General features: G+C 45.7%; 1 protein-coding gene across 1 annotated transcript in view; it reads right to left on the bottom strand.

Annotated features, from left to right (window-relative positions):
• The window catches only part of LOC110984313 (uncharacterized), a 148,206-nt gene that overhangs the window by 53,536 nt on the left and 74,407 nt on the right, over positions 1-20,263 (bottom strand). The window contains exons 74-94 of the mRNA XM_087142455.1: positions 20,126-20,221; positions 18,627-18,740; positions 17,821-18,111; positions 16,293-16,511; positions 15,660-15,845; positions 14,764-14,991; positions 13,890-14,102; positions 13,246-13,374; positions 12,013-12,150; positions 11,535-11,654; positions 10,664-10,792; positions 9,967-10,222; positions 9,110-9,324; positions 7,825-8,058; positions 6,297-6,548; positions 4,812-4,946; positions 3,483-3,974; positions 3,114-3,224; positions 2,401-2,583; positions 1,466-1,681; positions 770-1,051 (exon numbers count right to left, since the gene is read on the bottom strand). Of these exons, the coding sequence (XP_086998581.1) occupies positions 770-1,051; positions 1,466-1,681; positions 2,401-2,583; positions 3,114-3,224; positions 3,483-3,974; positions 4,812-4,946; positions 6,297-6,548; positions 7,825-8,058; positions 9,110-9,324; positions 9,967-10,222; positions 10,664-10,792; positions 11,535-11,654; positions 12,013-12,150; positions 13,246-13,374; positions 13,890-14,102; positions 14,764-14,991; positions 15,660-15,845; positions 16,293-16,511; positions 17,821-18,111; positions 18,627-18,740; positions 20,126-20,221 (4,239 nt within the window). The remainder of the gene's footprint in view (positions 1-769; positions 1,052-1,465; positions 1,682-2,400; positions 2,584-3,113; positions 3,225-3,482; positions 3,975-4,811; positions 4,947-6,296; positions 6,549-7,824; positions 8,059-9,109; positions 9,325-9,966; positions 10,223-10,663; positions 10,793-11,534; positions 11,655-12,012; positions 12,151-13,245; positions 13,375-13,889; positions 14,103-14,763; positions 14,992-15,659; positions 15,846-16,292; positions 16,512-17,820; positions 18,112-18,626; positions 18,741-20,125; positions 20,222-20,263) is intronic.

The raw sequence follows: 20,263 nt of genomic DNA on the forward strand, positions 1-20,263 counted from the left end.
CATACCACCTGTCTATGAGCGCATACCACCTGTCTATGAGCGCATACCACCTGTCTATGAGTGCATACCACCTGTCTATGAGTGCATACCACCTGTCTATGAGCGCATACCACCTGTCTATGAGCGCATACCACCTGTCTATGAGTGCATACCACCTGTCTATGAGTGCATACCACCTGTCTATGAGTGCATACCACCTGTCTATGAGCGCATACCACCTGTCTATGAGCGCATACCACCTGTCTATGAGCGCATACCACCTGTCTATGAGAGCATACCACCTGTCTATGAGTGCATACCACCTGTCTATGAGCGCATACCACCTGTCTATGAGCGCATACCACCTGTCTATGAGCGCATACCACCTGTCTATGAGCGCATACTACCTGTCTATGACCGCGTACCACCTGTCTATGAGCGCATACCACCTGTCTACGAGCGCACACCACCTGTCTACCAGCACGTACCACCTGTCTATGAGTGCATAAAACCAACAGGTAATCCCCAATACTGTGATTCATAAAGTTCCAGGATTTGAACTGATATTTTTCTGAAATCATCACGTTTTGAGATGCTTCACAGCTGTGACGAAGATGATGCTTGACAAAAAAATGACTTTCACAAGTAGTTTGACCAAAACAGCAAGGGACTGTCTTTATTTATATAGTTTACACATGAAGCAGACTTTTAAAGCACCTGTGAAGATAAGTGAGGCATTTGTGAAGTTCCAAAGTATAATACAGGTAATCAACTACAAAGACCGCCTTACCATAAGCTCTACAGAAGGCACCCCTGGGGCACAGGTTGCAGTCATAGCGTGCCCAGTGCTGCTGGTACCAACCGCTGGGGCAGCCAGTCTCATTGTGGCTGCCGGCCAGGCAGAAGTGACCGGGGCTGCAGGCCAGTCCGTCCGGCCTAGCCGTCTGCTGGCCACCAGGGCAGAAGTACCCGCGGGCGCACTCCCCGCTGGGCGTGTCCAGCCCCCACTCTTCGCAGTACATGCCCGCAGTGCAGGGCAGGCAGTCGGTGATGTTGGTGTTCTCCTCCCGGTCTGCCAACGAAGAAGGAGGGTGTTGCATATAATAACGCTGCCATCATGTTTTGTCCCACATTTGCACTTCCATCATACTGTGGCCAATGTGCATGTTGTTAATTTCACATTTTGTGAACACCTCACTGATCAGTGGCTTAAAAGACGGCAAAATTAAATGTCAAAAGTACTCAAGCATAACACACTGTTGTCTGGAGATACAGTTAGAATATAAAATTATCTTGCTTTACTTAATACCTGAATGACGATTTTCCGATATCTCAGGATTTCATACTAACTCCAATTTCTACATGACGGTACATACCGCATGGAATGGCGGCGATCAATTAAATCTTTCCCCCAGTGCCATGTAGTGAAATTGACAAACCGGAAACAAAACAAATAATGAATGGGCTGAAACGATTGTCAACCTACCAGAGTAAGTGCCAGGCTCACAGGGTTCCTCTACCTCTGTTCCTTCAGGGCAGTAGTGGCCCCTGCTACAGGCCACGGGGTCCTGGACCGACGCACTGCCGTTGCAGAAGAAGCCCGCCCTACAGTTCCCATCGTAGATCTCATTGGCGTAGCCCTCGCAGTACTTGCCCTTGGGGCAAGGGATCGGGTACTGGGACCCTTCCGGGCAGTACGTTCCTGTCAAAAAAGAGCAAGGAGAATGAGAAGTTAGACCTCAAGGGGACCGAGGACTCAAAATTACGCAGGGTTTCCATGGGTATCTGAAAACTAATTTCCAAGACTTTCCAGGATTAAAATATGACTATTTGCATGATGTGTAAGACCATTTGCTGAGAAAAAATATTTGATACTAACTGGAAGACCACCATAGCCACTATCAATACCTGGCGAAGATATCACCAATAAATCTGTCATTCTGAGATCACATTGAAAGCAACCCATCAAAAAAGAACCCTTGCATCTACTTCATTTCCATGACGATTCCACGACTTTTTTCCTCTGACAAGAGGCTTCCAGGACACCCAATTTTTCCCACTTTTCCATGACCTTCCAGGACAACTTTTCTTCCAGGGTTTTCAAGATTTTCCATGGCCATGGGCACCCTGATTACACAGCTTCTAAGCAAAAAAAAGTATTGCTCACAAATTTATGCACCAGAGAAAAAAACAGCTGACTACGAGTTAGACAAAATGTGCTGAAACATTTAGGCTGGACACCAGCTTCAGTGCTGGTCAATTTTGTTTTCAAATAATTCTGCAACCCCTTTGCACTAATATTGGTCAAAATCACGTCCACACACTGCCAATTGTCAGAATCCGCTTCATTTCAACATTCAAGCCCCGATTTACATGCTTTGAGGCATCACACAGGCAATTCTGTTCACACCAACTACTCACCGGGCGGGCAAATATCCCCGGTGAAATTCAACGTGTAGATGGGGCACTCGCTGACCGAGAAGTCACCGGTGGAGTTGTCGTAGGGGGTGGGTCGCTTAGAGTAGGCCCCGCTACTACAGTACCAGCCAGGGTCGCAGCGTGCTGTGGGGACTTCGTTAGCATCGCCCTCGCAGTACCACCCACCTGCAATAGAGAAATGATACAATTTCATATCCTATAAAAGTTTTCAATATAAAATCCCCCATTTGTTAATGTAACATTGACGGTTGTAAAATTTTTCTTGTCAAAATTTGATTTTATTGTTTTCGCTTCTGTCTTTCTGTTTCCATGAATTCACTCTGTGACTGCCTTGAAAAAAATTACTTTAAATAAATCAGTCACTCATTACGTCTTGAAATCAGTTCGAAACAGAGACTCTGAAAACACATCATTGCTCATGACTTAAAGTTTCAGCTCAAAAAGTGTATTTATGATGAGAGTAAACAACTTCCAGACTGATTGTTTGCCACGCAATTAATTTTTCCTGTGTAGAATTCACTTATTTTGGATATCCATTAAATGTAGATGCTATAAGTAATTGTTTTCAATAAGGGCACTTGAGCAAAGTTTTACCATAATGACCGCAAGGAATCAGGCAAAATAATGTAATTTCTGGTTTAAAAACTGGTCTGTTATTCCCAGGGATCAAACTGTAAAGCACAGGCTTTTCTTACCTAGGCAGGGCAAGCAGTCAAACGCATTGTTAGCCATGGTACGGTTGTTGTACGTCCCGACAGGGCAGGCAAACTCTGTGGCGTACCTGGTGCCCTCTGGACAATAGTAACCTGGAGGTGAAAGGTCAAAGGTCAGCAGTGAAGAGTTAGACACACTGATGGGGGCATTGACAAGCAACGAATACAATATGAACATGAAGTAGGGCGCATGAGAGCTATTTGCAAATTCCAAGCCTTCTCGAGTAATGAGGGAGTGAAGCACCTGTTTCAAAATAACTATGAAATTAGATTCTATCCATGAAAAAAGCAAGTAGGAGTATTTATAAAGACCAGTAGACAGGACAGTTTAGTTCAAGGAGAGCTCAATACCTTTCCAGCAGGGTGTGTCAAGATAAGTAGTGGAGTTGGCCGGGCAGTAGTACCGTGCCTCACAGGGCTGGCATTCCGCTTGAGTTGTCAGGTCATTGTACGTGCCCGCCTCGCAGCCCAGGGGGGCCGCATTGCCTCCTGGGCAGTAGGTACCCTCGGGGCAGGGCCCGCCCACGCCCGTATTGTTGCTGTCAGGGTAGGCCGTGTCCACGCCTGTCTCGCAATAGTAGCCCGGGGCGCAGTTGCCGCGGACGGCGTCGGCACCCGTGCGGTCGCAGTACTTGCCGCCGTCACACGGTGTGCACTCCGCAGCAGTGGCCAGCATCCTGACGGGGCCGTAGGTGCCACGGGGGCACATCTCATAGTCAAAGCCCCGCCCTGTGGGGCAATAGCTGCCCAGCGGGCAAGGGTCAGCTCGGTCCTTGTTGACGCAGTAGTAGCGAGCAGGGCAGATGTCGCAGGCCTCAGCTTGGGTGTGGTTCATGTAGGTACCTGAGAATTTAATATCAAAACATCAAGTAATTCGGCATCCAGATTTATAAGCTATAACAGACGAGGTGCAACACTTGTGGACAGGTGGTGCATGTGTCAAATTAGTCTTCAACCCACATTGAACAGGATGTTGCAAACTACCAAATGCTTGTTATCCATATTTCAAGTTTAAGAACACGAGCCTTCCTGGATTAGTCAATGCTACCACTGTTTCATAAAACTTGAAACCTGAAACAAGTTGGCATTACAAACTTTTAGCTGGCATTTTAACTACGAATTGTCTAAAATGAGATTCACTGAAGCAACTAATAAGTGTGGAGATGGTTATCATGTACCATGCAAACTCAAATACATGCTAACAGAGATGAGATCAGCAAACTTAAGTATAAGCCAAAGATATGCTTAATACTCTCGCCTTGTAAGCAAGGGGAAACTAGGAGAACAATTTGGAAAATATTGATTTGGTTCTTCTTTTTTTAATACTACTCAAAACTTTGACTGGTTGGAAAGAAAGATATTACAAACTTCTTCAAGGGAATGACAGATGTTCTTGTGACATTGTTAGCTTACATTTAAGTGCTTGTGGTTGCAGAGGTGGGACCCCAACATTCAGCCTGGATCTAAACACACAGATTGCTCCCAAAAGTACTGGCTATGGCTTATAGTAACATGTGTCTCAATGGAAGCCTGTGGCTAATGGCTGAAGCAGCTTCACATTAACATTTGTTACAACTAGCCGCAGCCACGACTTTCCAAGGCAGCCCAGCTCTCAAACTTTCGTAAGACGTAGGAATGAACCAATGAAATGCTGCAATTTTCAGACCGTCTGCAACTCACCGTCGTCGCAGGGTTGGGGAACGGAGCTTCCCCGCTCACAGTAGTAGCCCGCCGGGCACTCGTCGCCAGTTACGCCATCTGTAGGTGTCGCGCTCGAGGCTCCGCTGACGCAGTAAAAGCCCGGATCGCATTCATCTGAAAATGCACGAGGATAACATTCTGATCAGACCAACGAACATACATTCAAACCCGCAGAAAATGGCCTCTCAAATATAACACCAAAAAAATTTGTTGAAGCAGATACCAGGTTGGCACCATGCAAAGAAACCGCGATCACATCCACAGCTCTCATAGCAATTAAAAGCATCTTTGGAGTTAAATTTTTCGAAAGCTCTAAAAAAGCTTCCCGGGGAAAATACCAAATTGAGCACTTTGCAATGAGCCAGTTTCACATAAAAGGGCTCGCTATTCAAGAACAAATACCTCAAGTCACATAAGTTGGAACATGTTCAGTGCATGTGAGTTGGTGTACTAGTCACGCTAAGAGGGCCTACCTCTGCCATGCATAGTGATGTTCACGTGCCACTTACAATGCAATTCATTTCAAGCATGCGCTTTCTGAATAAGCAACTTGCTCATTTCTTCAAAAGCGCTCATAACTGCGCCACAAGTAATATAGCCCCAGTACCTCAACAAAACTATTGACTGCGATGGAGTCTAAGATACCTACTGATAACCTGGTAAAAAGACTACACATACATGTAGGTATTCATGAGTACATCTTACTTGTAAATGCCTCCGTGTCAATTCATGCCACAAAATATTCCAAATAGCACACACAACTGCCACATACTCATCTCTTTGTTACCGATCCACTCTTGGCAGCAAAAGTGCTTGTGAAAGTACTTCAGGAGACAAGAGATAAAGCAATCATGAGGTACTTGTGTGGAACTCTGCAGTGACACTAGACTTGAATCAAGTCAGGCTTACGTTGCTCTTTCCTAGTCAGCCATTCCCTCAGCCTGTACGCACTACACAGTCGTTGCGCTTGGCCCAGCAGCTCACATAACCCTTATAAGGCACCCTCATTTGATAGCCTTTAATGTACAATGTGTGTCATACCTCACCAGTCAGTAAGTCAGACTTGATGGATAAACCAATCAGACCACTCCCTGTCAGTGATGCGTAGTTGTTCATAATTACATATGAACGGCACAATCTTGCATAATGTTTACAGAATTTCCACCAATCAAAGTAGTCAGACTTGTAGTTTTGTTCATTATGATGCAGGTACGAATGACGTAAAAACAAGTTCGGCAATGCGATTGGCTGCTACCACTGTTGGTAGATGAGCCATTCGCTATGTACCAACGGTTGGCAGATTCGTCAAGTCAGGATTTCTGAACCGAACTCACAGTAATAAGGTGACACAAGAGGGCACCAAGCAAGTATAGACGCATGGCCTCAGTATGTATCCAAAGCATAAACGAAGACGTCACAGACATCCTGGCGTAAGTCAGGTCTACAGCAACACCCCTACCCTACCTGTGTAATTGGTCTGCCCCAGCTTATCACAGTACGTCCCCTCAGTGCAGTTGAGGCAGTCAGACCGGGCCGGCCGCTGGCTGAGCGGGTTGAAGGTCCCCACGGGGCAAGGCACCGGGTCCTCCGTCCCATCGGGACAGTAGTAGCCGGCCGGGCAGACGTCGCCATAGGCTTGGCCCGCGGGGTTGGGATCCACCGCCCCCAGGGTGCAGTAGTGGCCGGCGGTGCAGTTGCCGGTGGGTTCAGTCAGACCTGAGGGAGGGGAAGGGAGAGGAACCTACTGGTTACAAGTTTTCTTGCAATCTCTTGATATAAAATGTAGACTTGAACCACAGAGCTATATATTCAATTGCTACAGCTCTATCTATTGTTATTTTGATTGTTAAATCCATTGTAATTCATTTTTTTTTAACTGCGAAAAATGGATTTTAATAAACCAATATGAAATGAAATGAAATGAAGTCTCCTCATTTGCCCCGCGGAGAAAGCCTTAATGCAATCTTGTGTGCAGACGCTTTAATTCATGCGTGCATTTGTACAATATATTGAAACAATATGGTTGGAATTCCCAATAACATGCAACACGCACACCCATTTTGTAAATAACAATTCAATGCATTTTCTACATTGAATATACTGAGCAAAATAAACAGCAGTTATTTGGGACAATGACTTTATTATTCTTTATTGTTCTATATATTACTCTATTAGAATATAGATGCAAAGAGACGAATAGCCGTACAGAAGTTTGAGTTCCAGGTCTGTGCATAAACATGGCTGCACCCATTTTGTGTAGGGAGTTAGTGCTCTAATAATATAAAACAGCTCTAAGATTTAAACACAGGATACGGACTGAAGCCACAATCAAACCGAAAACTGCTGGTATACTAAACTGGAGTTCTGACAAACATCTTCAGGAATGGTTTTCTAACAAACATCTTCAGGCATGGTTTTCTAACAAACATCTTCAGGCATGGTTTTCTAACAAACATCTTCAGGCATGGTTTTCTAACAAACATCTTCAGGCATGGTTTTCTAACAAACATCTTCAAGCATGGTTTTCTGACAAACATCTTCAGGCATGGTTTTCTCCTGTTGCAAGCCTTCAGTTGTAGGGGATCAGTGACTACAAAATATTACGGTGCCAAGAATAACATCTCCCAAAAGCCAACCAAGAGAATGACGTTGCAGTTAAAGTACATTTCATTATACATGTGGTGGAAGAAAAGCTAAAACGAAATTGATGAATATGAAAGGCTTTCAGGGCACCGATGACCAGTTTTCACTTGAGGACTAAGTTACATTTCTCGTTTTACACCGAAATCAAAACCAACAAAACCACTATAATCACAAAAAAAAAGTCTTGAAATTTCTTTTTTTCAAGAGTGGTAAAGTTAGTGAACAAATCAAACCTGGAATCCATGGTCGGGCATGGCCCTTGCATGCATGAGGGCGCACTCAATGGTGTTTGAATGGAACGTATCCAGGTAAAGTGGCTCAGTTTTGGGGTGAGAGACTGCGAACCTACCTGCTGTTTGGCAGTACTGGCCCGGCGTGCAGGGCTCACATTCTGTCATATTTTCCAGCCCGTAGCGGTCACTGAAGGTCCCCTCAGGACACTTGATCCCCTGGTCGCTACCCTTGGGGCAATAGTAGCCGGGCTGGCACTCGTAGCCCGTCGTCCCGTCCGTCGGCCGGGAGGTGTTCGAGGCAGACACACAGACGTAGCCGGCGTCACACACGTCGGCGAACACGGTGAGACCTGAGGGTGGTGAGACGTGGGGAGAGCAAAGTACACAGTAAGAGTAAGTCTGCAGTCCCACCAGAGTGAAAAATCTCTTCTGAATTGTTGAGGTTACCACAAGGACCGGGACATTTCCTGTTTCACACAGTATAGTCTTTACATCAGCAGCAAGTTGCTTGGTTGAAGGCAACAAAGATTTTAAAAAGACATAGAACTGAAAGACAATTACTTACCCAGGAATCTCAAAGTGGCTATGAAATTGAAACTTTCTTCAAGTTACAAAATTATCACCAAAATACCCCAGATGAGATGCTTGTTCACTCTCACACACACCCTCTTAAACCGGGAAGAAAATTACAAGGGTAAAGAAATAACAGCACTGGAATACCCACAAACCCATTCAATGGTGAAGAAGTCTTCTGACCGGTTCTCTGCTGTCTTAGCATATCAATGCGTCCAAATCTCACAAAATGTTTCTTAAGGTCGCTATTTTGGTTATTTTGTTTTAACTGGGAATAGACGGAGCAAACCGAGCTGGTTGTGTTCATTTATTACTCAGTTGAGGGGTGCTACTGAGTCACATTGAGCAAGTTTCTCTTGATGGGCCTTTAATACACTCCGGTAGCATGCGACTCATTTTTTTCAGTTCACAAAATGGCACTCATCTACCCTTTTATCTGCTCAGCAAGTCAGCCGACTAAACAAAGCGACTTAATACTAGCCCGTGAAACCTGGTGCGCTACTTTTTTTCAGTAGCTGGGGTGACAAATGATTCATGAAGAGGGGACAATGCAATACACCATTTAAGACATTTCTAAAACGCGAATCCATAACGTCGCTTCGATAGCTTAGTTGGTAGTGATTTGAAATACAGATCTATAGACCCTGGTTCGAATCCGACCCATTTGTGCTATTCATTTTCCAATTTTATCATTGTGTTTGGGATTTCCTTTTTCAATTGATGCAGAAACAGAGTCCAAGCATGAACCCTCTAAGAGTCTTGAGAAAAATAGCAGACCAGGTTTCACGGGTTAGTATCTAGTCATTTCCCCGACTAAAGGCGCCGTACCTTCCCCGTCGCAGTACGTCCCGCCGGGGCAGGGCTGGCACTGGCCCGCATCCTGCAGCCGGGTCACGTTGCTGTAGTAGCCCTTGGGACACAGGTGCTGTCTGGCGCCCTCTGTGCCCTGGGGACAATACGAGCCCGGCGGGCACTCGGTCGGCACAACGACCCCCAAGCTGACCACTCCCAGCGACAGAGCAGCTTCGGTGGCGTCGCAGTAGCTGTAGTCGACAGAAACAAACTGGATGGTTTAATTTGGCTCCACTCATCCACAACAGTCGTCTAGTGTCATGGCAACTCAACAGTCCAAATTCTGGCCAAAACAAGCCAACACTGATCAGTATCAGCACATGGATGATCCAAAAAAACCATTTCAAAGTGAGAAGAAACAGTGAGCTACCTCAGTCTATCAATCACTATCTATTACCCAATGGCGTATTGGTATACAAAAAGCTTAAACAATGCTGGAAATAAGCGACCTCTACTGTCCCGCATGTTAGAGACTTACACAGAATGACGTCACTCTTGGTTTACATGCTTTCCTATGGAGATCAGCAGATCTTGTCCTGTCTTACCGCCACAGGAAAGTCCACATGTAAACAAAGTGTGCCATCGATATCTTGTACATGTACATCTGTTTCATATGTTGCATAATGTAAGGTTTCCTAAGCCTGTTAGGTCTATTGGTTTGCCAGCCCAAACCAGCCTGAACTAGTTGAAACCGAATCAGCAAAGTCTTATGCAACAGCTTTCGTTTGTGTAGCTTGAACTGGTAAGAACCAGCTGGGTCCAGTTCCAAATTAAGTGTATGGGGCAAATCGGCATGAACCAACTACAACCGGCTGGAACTGGTCCCCACTTACTATTCAGCAGGGCAGGGCTTGCACTCTGAGGACCCCTCCTCGTCCTGGTATGTCCCTGAGATGCAGGGCTCAGGAGCAGGGTCCCCACCGGCGCAGTAGTGTCCAACGGTGCAGTTGAACTCGATTGGGGTGGGCGTGTCCTGCCCACCGGGGCAGTAGTAGCCGGGGTCGCAGTCAGCCGTGGGGGCGACGTTGCCCGTCCCTGCGCAGTACGTGCCAGGGGTGCAGGGCAGGCAGTAGTTGACATTGATGTTACCTGTGAAAGTCAACAACAAAAAAGACACACAAAATGACAATGGCAGGAATCGAACCTCTCACCATGCTCACATCCTCAACACTGCACCAGCTCTTGATCAGCAGAGCAGCCTAACCCTAATTTAGCAAACTCCAATTCAATCACTGTCTTTGCTCTTAGGGTAACAAGACAAGGCCCTCATTTTTCAGGGGTCCAGGGTTCGAACCCCGTTTCAATTTTCCCAATTCAACTGGGAATCGGTTCAAAACAGATCAAGTCACTATCCCCTCATGATTTATTTCGTGATACATCAATTTAGTATCTAGTACTATCATTAAGTGCTGGCTTTCCAGGTTCTCACAGAATATCTAGCACTCTGGATGCAATATTACATCATCAGGCTTTGCAACCAGCTTAGAAATAATATCTAAAAAAAGACATCAGTAGACTGAATCCACCCACCTGTGGTGTTGGAGAATGTGCCGGCCGGGCAAGGTGTTTCCGTGACGGAGCCCTCCTCACAGTAGGCTCCCGTGGGGCAAAGACGATGAGGGGGATCTGGCCTATCAATGCCACCGTCACAGTAGTACCCTGACAGTTAAGATAAGGTGACACAAGTCAACACTTGGCATCATTGAACAGAACGGTTTGAGGTGAGTGTGTTGATCTTATCCAGAGTGCAATAAAGTTTTGAGGGATATTTCGTCCTCTGATTGGGGTAGATTTTTTCTGATCATGAGGTCACCAGCTCGCTTTCACAGCTTGTGGTTCACCCACTGGGTACTAATGCTAACACAGGCAGGACCTTTGGCTAAGCAGACACAAAGCAGGCACAAGAACAAGTGAGCACGAACTACATGACATGATTACAGTGCAGCGATAAAGGCCTGCTTATGCCCTTGAAGAAACATACTTTGCTATGGCAACTGCCCATTAATCTGCAACACCTGTTACGGAACACCTGTCCTTGGCAGAAAGCCAATACTGACAACTAAACACTCGAACACAGCTTCCTAACTACTAGAGATGTTTTATAAAATTCAGTTGAACGAGAAAAGCTCCAGATAACACCCACCGTGTAAAACTTGGCATAAGATTGCCAGAAAAATTGTTCTAAGGCATGAGACAACTAAAAGTTCTTCACCGATTTGAGACAAAGAACGAATTACTGTTATGAAAAGGGGGCTGCTACCGAATTTTGCTACTACGGCGAACAACTTTAGCATTGCCAAGGAAGAACAAGTACATCTGAATGATCGTCATTAAAAGCAGGTCAGTTATTTGGTTATGCTGTGAGACTGGGACATCTCAGCACTACACAGGATCTACTCACCTGCGTCGCAGTTGCCGTTTGGCTGTTCCCGGCCCCACTCCCTACAGTATTGGCCTTCAGTGCAGGACACCGGGTAGCCGCTCCCCTCTGGGCAGTAGCTTCCGGGCCAGCATTCCCCACCTATGGAGGACGGAGAAAGTAGCTCTCAGATTTGTGTCTAATTTTAGATTTGGCAGGGGGGGTGCGTGGGACATTTTGAACAGATTGACCACTGTTCTCTGAATGGCGTTTTTTTTTTTGGGGGGGGTGTGAGGTTTTTTTGGTTGAGGAAGCATTTATGTTTGAATTATTTGTCCTATATCTCAAAGGTTGTTCTCTAAAATCTGCATGTTACTTCATTAGCCCAACTAAAAACCATAAAGCAATGAAAGAGTGAAATGCTTTTTATAAGTCTAAATCCAACATCTCGTATTTTAAACTGTGTATTGAGAGAGAGGTCATTTCGATGTGATATACAGAAGCAACCCCTAGCCCTTACCGGTGTAGTTTGCTAAGGGGCAGGTACACTCAGAGTAGTCAGTAGCGTTAGCCGTTGGCAGCGGCCTAGCCATGTAGGAACCGCCGGTGCAGTACCAGCCGGCATCGCAGTAACCGCTGGTGTGGTCCAAGCCATCAACTGGGAAAGCAACCAATGAGTCACAAATTGGCTTAGTCTAAATTACGTGACTGTGGCTTGGCATGACACACAGCTTTATGGCAAGCGGCCGCAGCTAGAACCATAGACCCGTGTGTACTTTTGAGCCACAGCCAAGTGATTTGGACATGGCTATAGATATTATTCAGGAGTCAGTGAAAACTGACGTCAAGGCAGATCTTGACTTTGGGGTGCTGAAAGAGTAGAAATGACAGCGATGAAATTTCACACAAAACACGAACCCTGTCTGCTCTGAAGAGTAATTTTGAATTTGTGGCTTACCTTGGTGTTTAAAGCCAAGGGCCAATTTTATAGAGCTGCTTAAGCACAAATTTGCTTAAGCATGAAAAATACCTTGCTTGACAAATCAGGTTATCAGCCAAACCTTCCTGTGATGTATATTGTTTTTGAATGGTCTTCACCTGTCTTTTGGTTAGCATGACAATCACATAGATTTTGAGCTGGTAACCTTTGTTTTGTAAGCAAGGTTTTTTTTGCGCTTAAGCAAATTTTGCACTTAAGCAGCTTTATGAAATTGGCCCGATCATGAAAATCTTCAAAGGGAGGCTTGGAATGAACTCTTTGACTGCTACCAATTCACGCGATCAGGAAACCTCACGATTCCTAAAGTCCTTTGTTCCCAGCTCGATTCGCACTTATAACTCATTTTTGTAAAGGCTTTCTTACAACACATTCCCCTGGTTCATCTAGTTCCCTTACACTTGGCTTTAATCTGAAGAATACTAATCATTATGTTAATTCCTTTAAGTAATGATATTAATTTTTTTTTCAAATACCTGTGTAGTTTTGTAATAATATGTAAAAGCAAACAGAGCAAATTTCACTTTGTGCTTTGCATATTTGGACAATAAATACGAACTGAACTGAACACCAATCACAGAATAGTCTGGTACCATCCTAGTCAACACTTGCAGTGTTATTAAAAGATTCAGGGTACAAAATCAAACATGGCTTCCTCCCAAACAAGGTTCATTAGAAAGAAGTAAATGGCTTGGTACATTAATCCTCCTTTCCAGCGGCAGAGGTTACCAATGACTCGTGTACGGCATAACTCACATTCACAGTATTCGCCTTGAGGGCAGGAGAGACAGTCCTCTGGTCCATCGCTGCCATTGACAGGGTTATAACTGCCCTTGGGGCAGGGGAATTCGTAGCTGTACCGCGTGCCTGCCGGGCAATAGTAACCTACAAAACAGAGAAAATAAGTTTTTGTATGTGTAGTTGATTGCAAATCTCTTTGGGCATTGTTTACAGTGCAATTTGGTTTGTTGAAAAACTCTGGTCACTTTCCTCTGCTGAAAACAAGATGACCTCCAGGAGGCAGCAGATTTGAAGAGTGTTTGCCATGCTTTTTTCTCAGATATTCCGAGATCATGAGAGATGTAGCACTGTACATCTACATTGAACTGACAAACGGTGATCCCTTGTTTGAATGTCAATACTTGATTTCACAGGTTCTTGCTGTTTAACCATCGTGACAAAATATTGTCTTTGATTCAAAAGACATGCATTTCTAAAAAAGTGCATTGATGTCTCTCACATTAGCATTCTGACGAAAAGTGACATTACACTGAGCAACAAGCTCTTGAACTCAAAAGGGACTTTTGGGAATAGTGTCTCATTTCGTTACGCTTTGCCATCACGTGTTACCTTGCTAAAGTTAAAAAAAAACTGTACATGCCGTGGTCCAATTTGCTCACCTGAAGGGCAGATGCTGTCTTGGTAGGTGGTGGCATTCTCCGTGCAGTAGTAACCCTTCTTGCATTCCGTGCATTCGGACTGCTGCTCCACGTTGGTGTAGTAGCCTGCCGGGCAGCCCAACGGCACGGCGGTCCCCGGAGGGCAGTAGGAGCCGATGGGGCAAATACCACCCTCGCCTGTGTGGCTGCCGGACGGCTGGTCGGTGTTGACGCCTGGGAGTGGTCAGGAAGAAATGTCTATTAAAATTTGGGACAATCAGCTTGGAGCGGCGGTTCTTCGGTCATCGTTCAGTTCTGCAGCCTCCATCTGCTTCTCAGCTCTGCAACCACTGCATGCGGGTATTCCACTTGTTGAAGCTAAACTGGTACTGTATTTCATTAAGAATTGGGGATCTGTTTCTTAGTTATGTGAAAAGATTAGCCAAACACATTGTAATGAGTGAAAGAGAGATCGGTATCAGTGTTGTATTCGAGATCACTTAAGACCTCCAAGACCAACACAAGACCTCCAGTCTGAATTCAAGTCCCAAGCTATTCAAATGAACTGCAACAAAACCATTCCTTTGTCATTGTTCACTCTGTTACTTGTGCCTGGTCTCGTTCGTGGTCTTGTGATGGTCTTGACTACAGCACTGATCGGTAAACACCAGTCGTGCCAGGGCTCATGTTCATATGAGCCTACTTTAACAAGTTGACGAACATACATGTAGTCTGGGTTTGCGTTAGTCATGATAAAGCAGTTCCACAGAACTGCATATTGTTGGGGACCATTCAGTGGCGCTGTCTGCACTCTCTTTACGTTGATTTGGAAACCAAATTTCAGAGATTTGGAATGGGATTTTCAGGGGAGAATTCGGTTGAAGAGGAAACTCACCGATGCTACAATAGTAGCCGGCCGCACAGTCGCCAGTGACGTTGTCCATCCCCGGGTACTGGCAGTACTTGCCCGGGTCGCACTGCGTGCACTGGTCCTCCTGGTAGAGCCCGTAGTCCGGGTTGTAGGTGCCGGCTGGGCAGAGGCGCAGATCCGCCCCCGTTTTGGGTGGGCAGTAGTAGCCCGGGGGGCAAGGGTCGGCACTGATGCGACGGACGCAGTAGTGACCTGGCCAGGAAAGCGAAGAAATAATTCTAGCATCTGTCTATAGGTAATTCTAGAAATTAGGAGTCCAAAAGTGTGACTTTTTTTTTCCCTTATTACTTGACATGGAAACAGCACCAGAATTGATTTCAAACTGGTACTATTTGTTTGGCAGTTAATTTGCATTAATTCATCACTCTTGGAAATGAGAAAATGTGTTTTGAACTTAAAAATCATACATCAGATGTGACAGGGTCACGAAAAATGGACCCCTAATTTCTGGAATTACCCCTAAACCCTTTGTTTGTTTGTTCTATGCACTTTCACACTGCTGTCAAGTCTATATTTGATATTAATGTTTCAGACATGATTTATGTCTTATGCTAATTTGAATTTTCACGCTTTGAACAGAGGTTGGCATTTCAGCTGCGATATTACAGATTTTGGACGACCTTTCATTACAAAGGTAAAACTAATGACCAGTGAGGTACTTCTGTATTTTAAAACAGTAAGGTCATTGAAGAACAAATCATGCGTGGCCACACTAACAGGACAAACCTCGTAAGTGAGCACTGCTGTTCCCACACGACCTCGGACATGCTCCACTTTGGGCATGCACCATAAGAACACCGAACTGGCCCAAAAATGGATCACAACGGAAACCGAAAGGGAAACTCAATGGATGCACCTACCTTGTGGGCAATCCTCGCAAGCATCGGCCATGGAGAAATTGACGTAAGTTCCATTGGGACAGAACTGGTGGTAAGAGGAACCCGCAACGCAGTAGGATCCTGGCGGACAGATGTCTCCAGTAATGCCGTCAGTAGGGGCAGGTGAAGATGCCCCACCCACACAGTAGTAACCCGGGTCGCATTCACCTATTGTATTTTAAGGATGTGAGAAACGATGAATGGGAGATTATCTGAATGATCGTAGAGTTTTCATTGTCTTTGTTTGCTCAAACTAAGAAAACCAAAATATGAAAGGATTCAATCTTCAGCAGACTGGATGAGACTAAGAGACTGCAGCTGTTACGAGCTGCCATGCACACTAACTGACAGTGCTCAAGTCCAGTTAATCATAAGTCCAACAGAAGCATTCACTCTAGCACCAAGTTACTAGCTATCCAAATGAAACTGCTTAAAGGTGACAGAGATGTCTCGTTCCCCTTGTTTTTCTCAAGTGTTACCTGCTAAGCAAGATACCGGTAATTGGCTAGCCAATCATTTTTCACTCAGCAGTTTTAAAGTCAGTCCTGCAGAGGGTTCTATTTATTTCTTGATGATAATCCTTCTCCCCTTCATCCGTCCTGTTCTCCATCCTACCTGCCATGTTCTCAGCTCCTGTCTCGTTGCAGAACATCCCCGGCTCGCATTGGAGGCAGGTGCTGTCGTTGGTCCTCTGCAGGGCTGGCTGGTAGGTGCCGGCCGGGCAGGGGTAAGGGACGGAGGTGTTGGAGGGGCAGTAGTGGCCCACGGGGCAGATGTCGCCATAAGCCTCGCCCACAGGGTTGGGCTTCTCGGCCGCACCCGTGCAGTAGTGTCCTGTGCAAAAGGGCGGGGGGATTAAAAATTTGTGTTTTGGTGCGCATTCCGGGAGTTGAACCTGAGACCAATGAATTACAGTTCAAAAGACCCCATCAACGTCTGAAATCAAGATCTACAGAAGGTGTTCACAGACCAAACCAATGTAACTCAGGCCATGTCCGAAACAGGCTTCCAGAGCTACGGCTAGGTCTATTATCTACGCGTCTCCACACATTTCCAATGGAGCGAAGACCTAGACCTAGCTCTAGACAACAGATTCCGATGCAGCCTCAAACTGAGGCTAGAAGGGAAAACAGTCTGTTCCCAACAGTCAAGTTGTATTACTTTTGCCAATTAGTCTACAGGGAACAAGACAAACGTGGAAGCATCAAGATAAAGGTCTATTTAATCCGTTCATTAGAAACACACTAAGGTCATGTTCTAAATCAATTGGCTGCGACTTGGGCTAGCACACACTTCTATGGGAAGCAGTTGTAGCCACTATCTACTGGCTTCCATGGACAAACCTGCTATTTCCAACCACAGCCACGAAAATGGACAATGGGACTTACAGGATGTGGTTGCCTGACACCCAAAACTGTTCATCCCTTCAAATTCCGGCTTTGCCAGGCTTTTCTAACCAGGTATTCACTTTTGAAGTTAAGAAAGTTTTGTCATTTTTGCATATTCCTTTGGTGTGAGAGTACTTTTGGCATGGAACAATCCTTTCTTGTTGAAAAGAGGCATTCAATACGACCACACAGCCTGTGCGAGTGTGTTAGCTAGTGATGGCTTCCAGTGCAAAGCAAGAAGTGTGTTTGCATGCTGCAACAACTTCCCACTTGAGGGACTCAAAAGAGTGTGCGCACAAGGTCATGAACCCGGAGGGGAGCACAATTTTTGGTAGGAAAGTTGAGGCCAAGTTGTGGGACAACACTTTTGGTCCCCACGATATCTATATTTCTACATGCGTGCTATCCCAGTGGCTACAAATAAACATGAATGCACTGGGGTTGAGCCAAGCAGAGAATCCACGACCAATTTCTGTTGGAGTATATAGCCTTATTATGTGCATCGGTCGTCAAGTTGAAACCGGAAGTGTGTGTAAAGAGAGAAACGCCAACTTCAGACTTTGGAACCAAAATGGCTGTTCATTATGTATAGTATGGAACTACCGTTTGCTAAATGTCCATGTGCACTGATGCATATAATCCACCATTTTGGTTCCAACAATTGAGACACTCATGTCGCAACTCTCTCTACAAACAGTTCTGGTTGAAATGGTTCGCATCAAAATCTCTCCTCTATGCTGTGGAAAGGACTTTACCTGGTGAACATCCACCCCCAGGTTCCGTCAGCCCCACCTCCGAGCAGTACTCGCCGGGCGGACAGTCCGTGCAGTCGCCGACCTGGGTCAGCTTGTCCATGGCCCCGTACGTCCCCTTGGGGCAGTACTCGTACCAGGAGTAGCCCGACTCGCAGTAGGTGCCCGCGGGGCAGGGCCCGCCTGTGGCATCCGCTGGGTCAGGGGTCGCAGTGACCGCTCCCTGGACGCAGTAGTAACCGGCTGCGCAGAGCTCCGTAGGGGCGATCTGGTTGGTGGCCTCGCAGTAGTAGCCTGTGGTGGTGGTGGGTTGTGGGAAGGAAGTGGAACAAGTACGTGGAAAGTCAGTGGGTCAGCCCCCAAGTTGGAAAGATTTGAATTCTTTTTGAGATGCCCTTGAGAGAAAACTTTTCAATGCCTCAACAGCTCTGTCCTTTCAACGAGCTTGGCAGACTTATTTCTTCTCAGAGATAATGTTCATGGAAAATATGAATTAACTTCATTGCACTATACGCTGAACTTTTTCCATAATTACTGGTCACAGTTGGCATTTCATAGTAAGCAAAATGCAGCAACATGTTTTCTTCATTATAGTTAAGCTGGAAATCACACTGTTCTGTGGATGAGAATGTAGGACTCATCCCATGGAGAATACACCCCAAAGGTCCAATGGAGACTATACCTCAGTAAAGGTGATATCGAGAAGACGTCCAATTAAAGGTGAAACTACCCCATTCAATGTGAAGTGAAGCATGGACTACATTAAAGGTGATATTGAGAATACACCCCGTTTAAGGTGAAATTAATACCTGCTGTACAGGGCGTGCATTGGGTCTCGTTCTCCAACCCTGTGACGTTACTGAACGTGCCCCTGGGGCAGGGGTACTGCTGATCTGTCTCTGTACCCTCGGGACAGTAGAAACCTGAGCGACGAAAATGATGGCAAACACATCCACTGAAGTTACAGTTTCACACGTCACCATTCCAATTTCGATTAAGACTAAGGTTCCAGCAAAAAGAGGGAGTAGTTTTCAAGATAAAAAGCTCTGAGCCACACGTAACAGCATTATAACAGCACCTATTCAGTTTCCCGACATGTATAAAATATGTTTCAAGATTTATGTTTAACCCCTTTGCGACGGATGATGGTAAAAGCCGCCGTAATAATTGAGATCCTAAGCCTGCTTTTCAGCTATTATTCTCGGCCCACGCTCGAGCAAACACGGCGAAAGAAGGCAGACCCTGGCTCTTGTATATATGGTGATTGGCCCTTGTGTGTAGCCCAGAAATGAAAAGACTGAATTTGCATCATAATCACCAGCTTCACGATAGTCCCCACTTTGAAAAGAGGCAACGGGAATGTGGAAGCGTGAGTAGAGTCGCATACCACCGAACAATGATCCTTTTCACTGTGTAATTCAAAGCGTGCAGAGCACGCAGGGCCACAAACTGAGGATTTTCAGTTTGGCAGGTGGCCTTCGTGGCCAAGTGAGGCTGGAATTTTCAGAGTCAGCTTTCGGAAAAAAGTTCCCGTCGTCAAGGGGTTAAAAAAATCCATATCCTGTTTGAGTGATCCCTGTTCACTACTTCCCAGGTTGTATTGCATTTTGGGGCGTGATCCCTGGCTACACGGTGTTTCAAATTTAATGGCTTCTGGCTAGCGCCCCCGAACAAAGATATTGACAAATGGGAAGAGTCACCAGTGTAGGGTTGGATTGCTCAGTTGGTAGTGCACTGGTACGGTATTCTGGAGTTCGAGGGTTCAAATCCCACTCCAGTCAATTTTTTTGTTCATTTTTATAAGCGAATACTTTAATGGCAACTAAACTGGTGTCCATGAAAATTCTGCACCTACCTAAATAAGCATATCTCCTAGATTAGGAGGCCAAACAAATCTTCCATGTGCAGAGCCACACTTTGCATATTAGATTACCTGCTTACCTCCCAATAACCACAGAAGGCAATGGTTATTATCACGGGGGTTTGCTACATGCTTTCATCAGTTAACAATGCTAGAGACTCGTTTGTTTTGAGATCTGGAATGAGATCAGCGATCCAACTTAGTTCACTGACACCAGATTCCACCCACTGGATGAAACGAACCAGCATTGGGATCACTGATTGAGGTCTGGATCAGTATGGAACAACCAGGCCCCAAGATATGCAACAGGGGCACCAACGCAGCCCCTCCAAGAAGATCCATGTCAAGGTGCGTCTGATTCTTACGGCTAGAGCTTGGGGGGGGGGGAAGCTGAGAGCAGGTGTTGCGTCAGCTCGGCAGCGGTATGGGAGATGACCTCGAGCTTACCTGCTGGACAAACCTTGGGCGTGACTACACCATGCGAGGGTGCTCCCACTCCACTCTGCTCCTCTGCTATAGCTTCATCTTGGTCGCAGTACGAACCTACACACCGAACAAGAAAACGCCAAAAAAATAAACCACGTT

Source organism: Acanthaster planci, linkage group LG10 (assembly GCF_054643075.1).
Source record: "Acanthaster planci isolate LZ-2023a linkage group LG10, COTS_SCS, whole genome shotgun sequence".
Taxonomy (NCBI): Eukaryota; Metazoa; Echinodermata; class Asteroidea; order Valvatida; family Acanthasteridae; genus Acanthaster; species Acanthaster planci.